At 33.5% G+C, this 13,660-nt stretch overlaps 2 protein-coding genes across 3 annotated transcripts in view; one reads left to right on the plus strand and one right to left on the minus strand.

Annotated features, from left to right (window-relative positions):
- The window catches only part of usp28 (ubiquitin specific peptidase 28), a 29,053-nt gene extending 25,476 nt beyond the window's left edge, over positions 1 to 3,577 (minus strand). The window contains exon 1 of one of the 2 annotated variants that reach the window (XM_074672283.1): positions 3,510 to 3,577. The gene's annotated coding sequence lies outside the window, so the exon portion shown is untranslated. The remainder of the gene's footprint in view (positions 1 to 3,509) is intronic. The other variant, XM_074672285.1, reaches the window with a different exon arrangement.
- On the plus strand, positions 1,110 to 11,123 carry htr3b (5-hydroxytryptamine (serotonin) receptor 3B). Its single transcript, XM_074672286.1, has 9 exons — positions 1,110 to 1,236; positions 1,835 to 1,998; positions 3,375 to 3,419; positions 3,546 to 3,655; positions 3,767 to 3,936; positions 5,703 to 5,860; positions 7,712 to 7,922; positions 9,742 to 9,951; positions 10,188 to 11,123. Exons 1-9 carry the CDS (start codon positions 1,182 to 1,184, stop codon positions 10,451 to 10,453), a joined length of 1,389 nt encoding a protein of 462 aa, XP_074528387.1. The 5' UTR covers positions 1,110 to 1,181; the 3' UTR covers positions 10,454 to 11,123.
- Positions 11,124 to 13,660: the final 2,537 nt, after the last annotated feature.

The raw sequence follows: 13,660 nt of genomic DNA on the forward strand, positions 1-13,660 counted from the left end.
ATAATAATAATAATAATAATAATAATAATAATAACAATAACAATAATAATAATAATAATAATAATAATAATAATAATAATAATAATAGTTAAAGTAAATTCCAAAATATTTAAAAGTTTAAAACAAAACTTCATTTTTTATGTTATTTGATTTACTTAATTTTTTGCATCTTTTGAATAAGAATATAGAAATTACAGAGAAAACATGGAAAAAAAGAAAATAAGGGTGTTGATTTGAAATATCATGATGGGCATAAGACTTAAAATTCCTGAAAAATAAATAAATAAATAAATAAAAAACAAGTATCAAGAATGAAATAAAATTCCCTCGTAATATAACTTCTTTACATCTTTTATTTGAAATACTAAAATATTGCCTATACAGTTGGAATAATATATTTCCCACCTCTTTTCAAAAAGTATTCTAAAAATTTCATGAGAAAAAGTAGAAAATATTTCAAAAATATTTGAGACCCATTTTTTTTTTAACCAAAGAAACAGTATTGGTATATTTGGGTTCTTAAATAATCATTAAAGCCTGTTTAACATGAGTTATATTCAAAACAATATATTTAACAGTCCAGTCTCTTTTCTGGAATCAAAGTTTTCTGTGATGAACTTAAAACAAAAAAAAATTCACAATGACCGAATTAATTTTAACATTTAAATTAAAAATATATATACAGAAGTGATGTTTGATCCTTTACCAAAAAAAAAAATAAGAAAGGAAACACTGAATAGCAATAGTTACATCAATATCAAGCCCCAAATATAAGTACTTCAAACTGTTAAATAACCAGTTAAGACCCGTTACCCTCATATACCATTAATGTGTATTCTAGTTTAAAATTGAAATGGGTAATAATATGCAACTTTAAATGTTATCATAAGAAAATTTAGATAAAAAAGTGTACATTATTGGATTTTAGTTTGCATTATTTCTCTTTCCTCTGTAAATGAGCAACACACACCATCACCAAACGAACCTTTCGGGAGTCTAATCTCCAGCCCACTTCGTTATTACCCGTATCACCTTACCCGAGGAGAGGAAAATCAATGTGAGTGCGTCCAAAATGTCTGAGCTTCTCTGTTCACTTTGCTCCAACCACAGTGAGTATGGCTGCTCTCAGGATTTCACGCTCACACTGACAAAAGTTTGATCCTAACAGAGCGGACGTTTGGATGCTACACCTGGATATAAGGATGGATCTCATTTGGCTGATTCTCCTGTTATCAGGTGAGAAATCTCATTTTGACTCAGATAAAAATATATCTGTAAGTTAAAGCTTTCCAGGACAGTTTATTACATTTGTGTTTTGTGAAAGTTTAATTAACAACACTATCTTTAATTTCTTTAAATCAGCTTTGTGAGGTTGATAAAGGAGCAGCTATCACTGTATCTGTAACAGTCAGATTTCATGTCGTACATACAGGGATGTTTGTTAGAATTTTAGCAGATAAATGCATCAAAGTAAAGTGTATTTTCTTGGTTTATGTCAACAGAAAAAATGTGCCAATTTACCCAATTTACACCTCAAATTTACTGTAAATAAAAAAGCAAATTAAGAAATAAATTTCTGTTCAACTAAATATACCTGCTGCCATTAAGCAGGGGTGCTTTAACTACACAAGAGGCCCGAGGGTAAATACTGAATTAGGGCCCCCCTTGCTGACCCCCCCTTGCTTTTCCAGTTTTCATACAAACAATGTTTCTTTAGACTTTCTAATTTTTTCATTAACAGAGCGGCAAAAAACCTGAATGCAAAAGGTAACAGGGTTGTTTTGTTGGCCCCCTTTTCCTCACTCCTTTAAGACTTTCTACTGCTCCTTTTCAGCTCACCTGGCTGACTGTGCGCCAGAGAAGCCAAAGAGATCAGCTCTGAACCAGCTGACCAGGACCCTCCTGAGAAAATACGACTGTGGAGTTCGACCGGTTCACAACTGGACCAGTCTCACCACCATCCACATAGACCTGATCCTGCAGTCTGTGCTCGATGTGGTACGTTCACTTTACAAGTCTGCTGAGAGTCAGTCTTTTCACTACACATCGGCAAGAGATAAAATATCAAACAGTGTTTAAATCAAAGGTCTTCATCATGCTGCTCTAAATATATTTGAAAAGGGGAATTGTTATTTTTCTCACAGAGACACTGACACTAAATAAAATCCTGCGTTAACATTTAGTTGAACTAAATCTTCATCCCATCTGTCAATAAAGCCTGCCACCGCTCTACTTCACCTCCTACAACATCAACAGCCCACCAACTTTCCATGCACCTGTGGCTAACCTCAAGTTTTACAGCCCTGGGAAGATAACTACATCTACAAAAAGACTAATCTGGAAGAAAAGACTGATTTTAATTCTGTGTGGATGGATTCATTTAACTGACAACGTGCAGGATTAATATACGTGATTGATTTGTGGGAATACATCAGCAAACAACAAAAAATGATGAGTTTATCAAAAATATCAATATATGTAACCAAATTTCTTTTTTGCTAAAATTTTGAATTTTCTTTAATTATTTTTTTTAATTCATTTTGTATTAAAAAATTTAATTGACATTTTTAAAATAGTTTTTAAATTTATTTCTTTTTTCATTTTTTGCAAATTTTGGATATATCTGAAATTTCAAAAATTATTGACATTTTTGCAAATTTTTCAAATTTTAATTCTATTTCTAAAATTAAAAAAAAATTCAAAATGTTTTAATTTTCTAATTTTTCTTTTTTGCAATTCCTTTTAAGTTTTTTAAAAATTGACAATTTTGAATAGTTTTCTGTATTTCTTTTTTTTTCTTTTTGCAAATTTTGGATATTTTTGAAATGTTAAAAATTATTGAAATTTTTGCAAATTTAATAAATTCCAATTCTATTTTTGAAATTTCATTTTTTTTAATTGTCTTCAGAGATTTGATTTTTTTTTTTTTTTTTTTACATTTTTTTTTTATTCCAAAATTGTAAAAACTTTAATTGTATTTCTTTTTTTATATTTGAAAATGTATTAAATATAAAAAAAACTAAGACATCACATGTAGAATTTCACATATCACAAAAATATCTTACTCAGATAGTTATTTACTTGATTTTATAGCATTTTATATACGGTATTGTCTTGTTTGTGAATTGTGTGAGTTATCGTGATTTTATGGCTTCTGAATGACGTGAATCCAGGTGAGCTGAGGGAAAACAGCTCCTATGAAAGTAAAGGTCGCAGACCCCTGGTTTAAATGCTTCAATTCAAGACCAAATTCACACTTACACTCTTTTCATATTTGACACTTGTTACATGAAATTACAGCTTGTGTTGAAATCAAAATGAGGTTAACTAGGTCTGACTCAAAATGCATCACCCAAACGTTTTCTTTCTTTCAGGACGGAAAGACCCAAAGTATGACAACAAGTATTTGGTACAGACAGGTGAGTGGTCTCTTATATCCTGAATCTTTCCTTTGTTGTCTTTAAAATACTGAACAATAATAAAATCTTGTGAATAACATCCAAATTCACCTTGAATTACGCTGAAACTTCCTGCTCCTCTTCCAGATCTGGACTGACGAGTTCCTGGTTTGGGATCCAGAGGAGTTTGATGGTATCACTGAGATCTCTCTGTCTTCTGACGCCATCTGGATCCCTGATGTCATCGTCAGTGAGTTGTAAGAAATGAATTAAAGATTTAACTCAACATAAAGATTATAGTCCAGCAGCTCTGTGTGCTTCAGTGATACCGTGACCTGTCCTCTCTTTTCTCCTCCGTCGTTTCCCAGTGTGGATGCAGGGAAGTCTCCTCCGATCCCGTACGTGTACGTGAACTCCTCTGGATCAGTGAAGAACAACCGGCCCATGCAGGTGGTTCTGGCCTGCAGTCTGGAGATGTACGCCTTCCCGTTCGACAAGCAGAACTGCAGCCTTACCTTTCGCAGCTGGCTTCACTCAGGTGTGTGTGCTACCTGTGGTGGAGATGCTCACCTGCTCCATCATGAACAAGCCTGACTTTAATGCAACACTTTAACTTTTAAAATTCAATCAAACTTTGAAGAATTCCTAAATCAGGAAGAAAAAAAGAGAAAAAGTCGACCCAGACCCTCAAGAGTCAGACTAAAAACCAGGACAGTACAACATTCAGTCAGCATGTGAACGCACCAATCCAGGTCAAAGCATCGACTGAAAAAATCAATGAGAGGAGACCAACTGTGGTCAGAGGCAGGGTAACAATTACAGATTAATCTGCCAATTACTCACTAAGTAACTGACTAATTACTTCTCCTATAAAACGTCAAACGTGCTGATGAAAGTTAATCACTTTGCTCTGCTGCTCAAAGTGACGACTTTGAAAAGTTTTGCATCATCAGTTCACTGTCACCACTTCCAGGAAGGAGAATTATTTAACACTTGTCATGTTTTCGAGGTCAGCAACACTCGGCATTTAAAAACAAATTGTGTGGTGGCAGTATACAATCCCATCGTCATGGTTAATCTGATTAAAAATTTTAACTCAAGTCACTCATCTGCTGTGAAGAATGACTCAAAATGTCTCTGGCAACACATTTTGGGCTGTTTGTCCAGGAAGATTTTGGTATCAATACATGAACAAATAAATGAACAAATTACTTTTCAAAAACTTATCAATAAAAAATAAATATTAAAAATAAAAAACATAAAATTGTAATAAATAGTTAATAAATAATTGGAATAAATGAATAAATGAACAAAAATATAAATAAAAGTAAAAAAATATAATTAATAAATTTTTAAAACAAAGAATTACGACAGATAAATAAATAAATAAAATATTTATAATTAATAATTGAATACATTAAAATAATAGTAAAAAATCTCTTGAATAAAAACAAAAATAAACAAAATTATGATATACGAACATGATGAATATATAATGATGAATAAAATAATTGTATTAATAATTAAATAAATCAAAATCAAGTAAATAAATATAATAAATAAAAATATAATAAAAAATAATTTTAATAATTTAAATAATAACATTAAATTAAATTAATAAAAAGAGGTGTGTAATTGAGTGCGGAAATATTTCCCTTTTTTCTAGAGTCTGTTTGCTCATAAAAAATGAAACATGACTAATTTCCACAGCAACCCTGAGATTAATCTGACTCAATATTTTCATTAATTTAATTGTTTGACAGCACCACTCAAAACAAAAGTCAGGTCAATTGTTGTTTTAGATAGACTGTATCTATAGACTGGATTAAACCAAAGAGAAATCTGTGATTAATCACGATTAAAGAGAAAAATCACATCTACTCTGTGATTAATCATGATTAATCACAGAGTAGATGTGATTCATTTGATTACTTTTGATCACTTGAAAGCACTAAGTAAAATGAATTAAGTATAATTATTTAACTTATTTTTATGGAAAAGGTTTTGAAAAAATACATCATTTTTATAACTATTTTTTCAGAGAAAAAAAAGTGAGAAAAAAAGTGAGAATCCTGACTTGTTTCTCAGAATTCTGTTTTTTTTTCCTCCTCAGAAAATTTTTTTAAAAAAAATATTGGATTTTTTTTTCAGTGGCCCTACTAGTCTTTCGTGGGTTAGATAGAGTGTGAGAAAAGTTGAGGCACAGTTTTAAAGACTGAGACAAAAAACGATGGAACACATTTCTACTTTTCTTCATGGTTCTTTGTCTTTTCCTCCATCTTTTTCCTCTTTCTCCACCTGCAGTGAAGGAAATAGACCTGGCCCTGTTAAGAAGCGCTGAGGCCATCGCTAACGATCAGAAGGAGTTCATGAATGATGGAGAATGGGAGCTACTGTCAGTGCCATCCCACTACTGGCAGATCCACCAGGACGACACTGACTACGCTCAGATCCAGTTCAATGTGCGTACCCAAAGCCGATTGATCCGAGCCATCTGATCCAGACACATGTGAAACAATGAGCGATGCTGTTTTAATGAAGGCCTGTTTATGTTTGCTGTCTGATGCTATGGCGCTCTGGACGTCTAACAGCTCGGTATGAAGTGAGCCAGTAAGTGCACAGTGATGTCTGTGACTGCTCATCGATGGTGAGCTTTAAACTGTAGCTCTCTGTGGGTTAGACTCCCCTCCTCCTCCTCCTCCTCCTCCTCCTCCTCCTCCTCCTCCTCCTCCTCCTCCTCCTCCTCCTCCTCCTCCTCCCCACTCTGTGCAGCAGGATTGCAAAGTGTTAAGCAATTGGCCGCGACCTTCATGGATCGGGGCTACTGAGCTAATGCCAAATGATGAGACTGAGGCTGTTTCTGGCAAGTAAAGACACAGATAGAGAGGGAGGCTGATAGGCAGGGGAGGCTGAGCAGCCATAATGAGCCTGTCTCAGTGGCTGCCTGATCAATGGACTTCTTGTTAGTGGGGAGGAAAATGGCTCCATAGCCCATTGCAGGTGGAGAGCTGCTATTTATTCAGCTCAAAGGGAGAAGGAGAGGAGGCTTTTTGGGAACGCAGGGGTTCATGGCTCTCTGGGATGTTGTACACTTTATTTCTACATGGAGATATGTGGAGTGGAAAGAGCTGCTCAGCTGCTCTTCAGCTAGATTCAAACAAAACATCTGACCATGAAAAAAACTTCATACTGAGCCGTGTCTGTTGGTCAACATGAGATCTTTAAAATTAGCATCCAAAGTGGATCAAGCTCAATAACAGAGTCTGTTCGAAATGTGCACAAAAACCTGAGCCACCAAATAAAAAAAAGATTCAGTCACTGATTAATAGACAATGTTTTGTGAAGAATTAGTTCACTTTATAGCTTGTTTTTATTTCATTTGAGACCGAAATTCATGCAAAACAGAATTTTCCATAAGCTTGTTAATTATGTTTACACATGAAAAATAATTTAAATTTAAACGTTAAATCTAAATACAAATGAGAATCAGAATTGCTTTTATTTGCCAAGTAATACAAGGAATTTAACTCTGGCTAACTACACTCTCTCTGTTCAATTGTTATAAACACACACTAAATATTACAAAAAAATAGAAAAAATACAGCTTAAATAATAAGAAAAAAAATAATAATAATACAAATATAATAATAATAATAATAATAATAATAATAATAATAACGACAATAATAATAATAATAATAATAAGGAGCTTTGTACATACAAGAATTAAAAAATATGTAAACAAAAATTAAAATATTAAATTTGTGCACTGAAGAAGGCAATTAAAAAACTGTGCAACTTGCAAAAGAAAGAAAAAATGAAACATGATGCAAATAGAAACAGACTATAAATGTTAAATTGAAGTTAAAATTAAGAGAGTAGGTGTGTTTTTCATTTTTTTTCTTTTTTAACTTTCTGATTTATTTATATATATATATATATATATATATATATATATATATATATATATATATATATATATATATATATATATATATATATATATATATATATATATATATATATTTATTTATTTATTTATTTCTCTGTTTTTTTAATCATTATTATTATTACATATAATGTCATTTAGTTTCAAAATGTTTTTAGTTCTATTTATCTTTAGAATAAAAATATATCTATAAATTTAAATACAATTTTGTTTAAATAAATAAATAATAAAAAAGTCAAAATTCTATTTTTCTTCAAAATTAAAATATATCTATATTAAAAATAAATAAATAAATAAATAAATAAATAAATAAATAAATAAATAAATAAATAAACTCAGCTCACCATGCTTATCTCTTACCCAGGTATTGATCCGACGGCGCCCCCTGCTGTACGTGGTGGGTCTCCTCATCCCCAGCATCTTCCTCATGTTGGTGGACGTCATCAGCTTCTACCTGCCTCTGGACAGCGGGACACGCATTGCCTTCAAGATCAGCATCCTGCTGGGCTACACGGTCTTCAGGGTCAACCTGACCGATGAGCTACCCTCCACGGCGGTCCGGACTCCCCTCATAGGTCACACACCTCAGAACACGATCACGCCACAAGATTTTACTGTTTTAACCCAGCATGAGTTTGAATGTTTGGATTTTCAATTTATAAAACTATAACAGAGAAGATTAAAACTTCAAGAAAGACACACGTTAACTTATGCATAGATGATGTAAAACATGCATCTTTATCAGGGGTGTGCACAGATGGGGGGGCAGGGGGGCCATGGGTTCCAGTTGTTGAAAAAGGGGAGGGGTGTCTAGGGGGACAAATCACTGCTCAAAGGCCTTTTTGGGTGACAAAAACTGCAAAGCTAAAGTTTCCTTTTGGGAGGCAAAATTGCACAGTTTTTGACTTTTTTTTTCTCACCCCTGCCTTTCAGGAAGTCTGTGCAGGCCACTGATCTCTATGACCTTACCTTTTGGTTTTCATAGCAGGTTTTTGAAGCCCAATGGTGGTGCCCCTCTTGGTCTACATGTCGATGGACCTGAATTTTTTTCATCAGGTTTGGGGAAAATCTAAAAAAAGCAAAAAGGCAGAGACCAGACCGGCCTTTCTCCGCCTGTCAGTCAAGATAGTGTCCCAAAGACAAAACTAGAAGCCTGAATACTTTTGAATTCTGTTAAGCAGAAAAAAACAACAAACCAAACGAAAAACAACCAAACAAGCAAAAAAACAAACAAACAAACCAAACGAAAAACAACCAAACAAAAACAAAGAAAAGGAGTAAGAAGCCAACCAAAAAATAAATGAACCAAACAATCAAAAAAAAAAATCCAAAGAAACAACCAAACAAAAAACAAACTAAACACAAAGAAAAAAACATGCAAAAAAACAAAGAAAAACAGACAAAAAATCCCCCCCACAAAAAACAAAAACAAAAAACAAACAGCAACAACAACAAAAATCAAAAAAGGAGAAAGACACCAACCAAACCTAAAAACAAACAAAACACAAAGAAAAATCATACAAAAAGAGACAAAAATTCGAAACAAAACAAAACAAAACAACAACAAAAAGGAGAAAAAAATGAAACAAACGAAAAGCATTGAAAACACAAAGAAAAAACATGCAAAAAAACCAAAACAAAACAAAGAAAACAGACAAAAAAATCCCAACCCCCCAAAAAAACAAACAAAAACAACAAAAAAAGGAAAGAAAAATCATCTTTAGGCAAACATTTTTGTTCATCAGACTACATAAATACTATCTTTGCAGCTAAAGTTTTATTTAACATGGGGAGTTTTGAGCTCTGCTTTGCATTTGGCGGCAGCCTCAAGTGGACACTTAAGGAATTACAGTTTTAAAACCGCCTGCATTGGAATTAATTCATCATACTTGAGGATGATGCTTAATATAACCATTTTTTTTTTGTTAAGTATCTCAGAGATTCCTACAAAACATCAGAAAAATACATGAATAAAAACAAACAGGTTTCCAATCGGTTGCAGAGGAATCACTTAAGATAGATTCTTCATAAAAATGATTTAAAAAAAAAAAAAAAGATTTTTGAGGATGTTTTTTTCTTGTGGGAACAAATTTCATTAAGGAATAGGGACGGAAAACCATTCTTCTTCATTCTTATAACTTTGCTGTCATTTTTCAAAGACTTAGGGCAAAAAGAAATGAGTACAAAAAGTGACCTTGGTTATTTATCATCCCTGCAAAACAACCACACTGGTGAAAATTCAGAGGTTTGAGGGTCTGGGCAAAAGCATGAACAGCAGAGCCGACTGAGTCTTTCTTAATCCTGTTATCCATCACTCCTGTCTCTCATCGTTAGTTTAGACCAGGTGTTATGTAATGTTGACAGCTTTTTATTTTCCGTGTTGTTCCCGCACAGGCGTGTTCTTCGCGGTGTGCATGGCCATGCTGATGCTCAGTCTGATAAAGTCCATCCTGGTGGTGAAGCTGCTCCACCACAGCGAGAAGGAGGTCAAGCAATTCTCCGTGTCGGCCTGCCTGCTGGATAAGTACGGCTCAGCTGGTCGGGAGTTCACCGAGAGCGCTCTGACCTCCCTGAAAACCCTGGAATTCATCAACCCGTCTGAAGGTAAAACACACGCCTGAAGAAAACTGGAGTTTGATAAAAGTAAAAGGCAGTTTTTACAAGTTTAACTCTGCAAATTCCCTTTCCCCACCTTCAACAGCTTTTGAAATCAACGAGCTGTTTTCCAGACGTGTCTCTTGTGAAGCTTTCTGAAAGCTTTGTTTTAACTGTTCTCGTCTGTTCTGAGAAACTGCATTAATCTGCATCCATTAAAACCTGGTTCTTTCTCCTCCCTGCAGATTACGAGCTGGAGCCCTCTCTGGAGGAGGATCTGCTGTCCCTGAACCAGGTCCAGGAAGCTCCTTCTGCTCTGGAGTGGCTCCTCCAGGAGCTGGTCTCGCTCCGCCTGGCCTTCTCGGAGGAGGACGGCGAGTCTGCGGCTCAGGCGGACTGGCTGGCTCTCTGCTCCAGGCTCGATCTCTACTTGTTCCGGGTTTACCTCTTTGTTCTGGTTCTGTACGCCAGCACTCTGCTGCTGCTCTGGGCCAGCTGGAGCTTCGCGTGAAGACACAAACCAGGACATGAGAAGAGGATTTGATACCGAGGACGCTTATCGATAAATGAGTCAAACAAACAGAGCTGGAGTCTGCGCCGTCACACGTCATTAAATGTTTGTGGTAGTCTAACAAATATTAAGAGGACACACGTTGACCTGGTTAATGTCATAAACAAAGGCTTTGAAAGGAGATCATCATAACCCAGTGAATACATCAGAAAGCAGCGATGATGCTGGTCAGAAGAGACACGAAAGGAAAGTTAAAATCCTTCAATACATGACTACATCTCTCTCATAAATAAAAAAAATCTATGTAGTTAAAAATGAATAAGGAGGAAAACTGTTGTAAACTGTTAAAATCTGCTACACAGACACTTTGAAATAGACTCTGAAGAGGTCTCTTTGAGTCGTCGTTGTTTCATCGCCTCATTCTCCTCAGCTTGTGGGAAACATCAGGTCCAGAGCCAGTTAGCATCAACATGCTACAGCAGCAGAGGTCTGCAACCTCTACCTTCATAGGAGCTATTTTGCCTCAGCTACTGGATTAAAGTCATTCAGGAGACACAAAATCTACTTTATCATGATAACTTACACAATTATCAATTAAGACAATACAGTGTATAAAATTGTATAAAATCTGATAAATAGTTATTCAAACAGGAAATTGTTTAATTTATAAAACTGCCCATGTGATGTCTTATTTTTCATTTTTAATAAATGTGCAAATATTACAAAATTTTTTGAAACTTAGAAAAATTGCGATAAAAAAAGGATAGATCTAAAATAATTTTAAAAAAAATATTTAATCTAAATTTTTTGAAAACATTTCAAAAGATTTTAAAATTAAAAAATGCAAAAATTGCAAAATATTATAATTAATATATTTGCACAAATGTTAATAGTTTTGGAAATTTCAAAATTTGCAAGAAATTTAAAATTTGTTTTCAAATACCCTAAATTTGCAAAAAAAAAAAAAAAAAATTAATATCCAAAATTTGCAAAAATTAAAACATTAAAAATCCAAAAAATATGCAAAAAATTCAATAAGATTTGAAATTAAAAGATGCAAACATTTTATTTAAAAAAAACTGAAATTCAATAAAATTAAAAAAAAATTCAAAATTTTTGATTAATGATTAAATTTGAAAAAAATATTGATAATACACATGGGAACAAAAGTAGTGAAAACACATTTCTGCAGACGGACCTAGTTTGGTGTCAATTGCCAAGAAATGAGACACAAACGATGTTAGTGACAGGCTCCAAAAATGAAGAGAAAAAAGAAAAAAAAAGAAAGAAAAAAGTTTTTTTTTTTTTTTTTACAGTATTTGTTATGATTAGAAAAAACTCTACTCATATTTTTCATTTCCTATCCAAAGAGATCCCAGATCTCAGCCCCAGCTGTAAGATGTCGAGTCAGGTTAATAAATTCAGAGTTTTCTGATAGGAAGAGACTGAAAAACAAAACGCAGCCTGAAACCAGGACTGTCTTTGAGTATTCTGTTTGCGTATCCTCCAGATATCTCTCTGCCCGTGTGTGTAACGACATCATATTTTAAGAGAGAGGTTCCTGCACAGAGTCTCTGCTCAGTTTCCCCGACAGAGCTTCACTCAGAGCCTGTGTATAATGTTTCAGCTCTCTGGAGAAACGCCTCAGAGCCGGTGTGATGTTATGATACTGTATTCAAACTTTAATCTCCATCCCACTGCCACAAAGGAGATCAATAAAACCCATTCAGAGCTCGGCGGCTGTGTCTCCATTCCCCCGATGCTTCCCTAACAGACATGATGAGAATATCAAGAGTGCTTCATAGAAAACCTGCTGCTGGAAAGATCCATATTAATGCAATTTTCACAGAGTCTGTAAACCTCTTCCTCCAGTGGATCCGGTTACAAGCTGTTACGTAACAGAGCTGGAGATAAATGCTAAGTGAGTGCTTTGTTACCGTCTGTGTGAGCTGACTAATGGCTGTGTGTGCTCTGAAACCTCTGTGGTTAAGCTGTGTTGGAAGTGTAATCTCAGGATGATTCCTGCTGCTCTTTTGGGATGATGACAAAGCTTTAAACTATTATCTTAAGATGACACATGACAGGAAATAAAAGCTTAAAACTGTCAAACTGACTCTCACACCTGCCTGTCCTCATTTCTAAAGCGATAACAATCATTGAAGAATCTGACTTTTGTATTAATATGAATTTCATGATGGAAATATTCATATTTTGGGTGTTTGTTTTCAGCTGATTTATTTTTAAGTCAGTGAGTTCACTAACAGGGATGAAGGTATTGGATTAAAAATACTAAAGTTACTGTAATGAAGTAGTTTTTTTTTGGTTCGTACACTGTAAGTACAATTAACTCTTTTTAATCTACTTCATTACTTTTAAATTCACAAGTTGCCACTGAGTTCACCACCATTTGAATCCATATCTAAACCTTCCATCTGTATATTGGAGCCAATAAGGTTGTCCGAATGCAACCGTGCCAATGACATAAGAAACTGAAATTTCCCAGCGCAAGCTCAGGAGTCTGGAGGTAACATACCAATGCAACAGAGTAGATTGATCAAATTCAAGCAATATTTAAAAAAAAATGACTTTTTAAAAAAATGTATCAGATTTGAAGTTTATTTAATCTTTCGGCAAATGAAATTTTTGCATATTTTTTTACATTTAAATTACCATTTTTAAATTTTTGCAAATTAATTATTTTTTTTGGAAACATTTTAAATTAAAAAAATTAAAAGATGGAAGTTTGAAAATAAATTACATTTAAATTATTTTTGTTTACAAGAATTAAAAAAATGTCTTTTTAAAAAAAAAAAAAAAAATGCAAATCTTAGAGATTTTTATTACAATGGGGGGGCATTTTTAAAATTTAGGCAAGTTTTTGAATTTTTTGAACTCTTTGAAATCGCCCAAAAATTGATAAAATTCAAGTTAAACTTTAAAAAAAAAAAAAAAAACACTTCAAAATTTTTTTTTTCAAATTTTGACATTTTTGAAATTTTGGCAAGTTTTTGAATTTTTTGAACAATTTTTTAAATCGCCCAAAAATTGATGAAATTCAAGTCAAACTTAAAAAAAAAATCACTTTTTTTGAATGCATCAGATTTTAAGTTAATTTGAACTTTTAGAAATGAGTTTTTGGTTATTGTTTCACATTTTAATTTCTCTTTTTTTAATTTTTGCAAACTCATATTTTTTCTGTAAAATTAA

The sequence above is a fragment of the Halichoeres trimaculatus genome, unplaced genomic scaffold, assembly GCF_033239565.1.
Source record: "Halichoeres trimaculatus isolate MK-OKI-2021-1 unplaced genomic scaffold, fHalTri1.1 fHalTri1_scaffold_6, whole genome shotgun sequence".
In the NCBI taxonomy this organism is placed as follows: domain Eukaryota; kingdom Metazoa; phylum Chordata; class Actinopteri; order Labriformes; family Labridae; genus Halichoeres; species Halichoeres trimaculatus.

Bases quoted from the DNA above. Each gene is read 5' to 3' on its own strand.
- htr3b (XM_074672286.1), top strand. From the start codon at position 1,182: ATGCTACACCTGGATATAAGGATGGATCTCATTTGGCTGATTCTCCTG. The intron at 3,937-5,702 runs GTGTGTGTGCTA...CTCCACCTGCAG, and splicing joins TCGCAGCTGGCTTCACTCAG to TGAAGGAAATAGACCTGGCC. The intron at 7,923-9,741 runs GTCACACACCTC...GTTCCCGCACAG, and splicing joins GGTCCGGACTCCCCTCATAG to GCGTGTTCTTCGCGGTGTGC.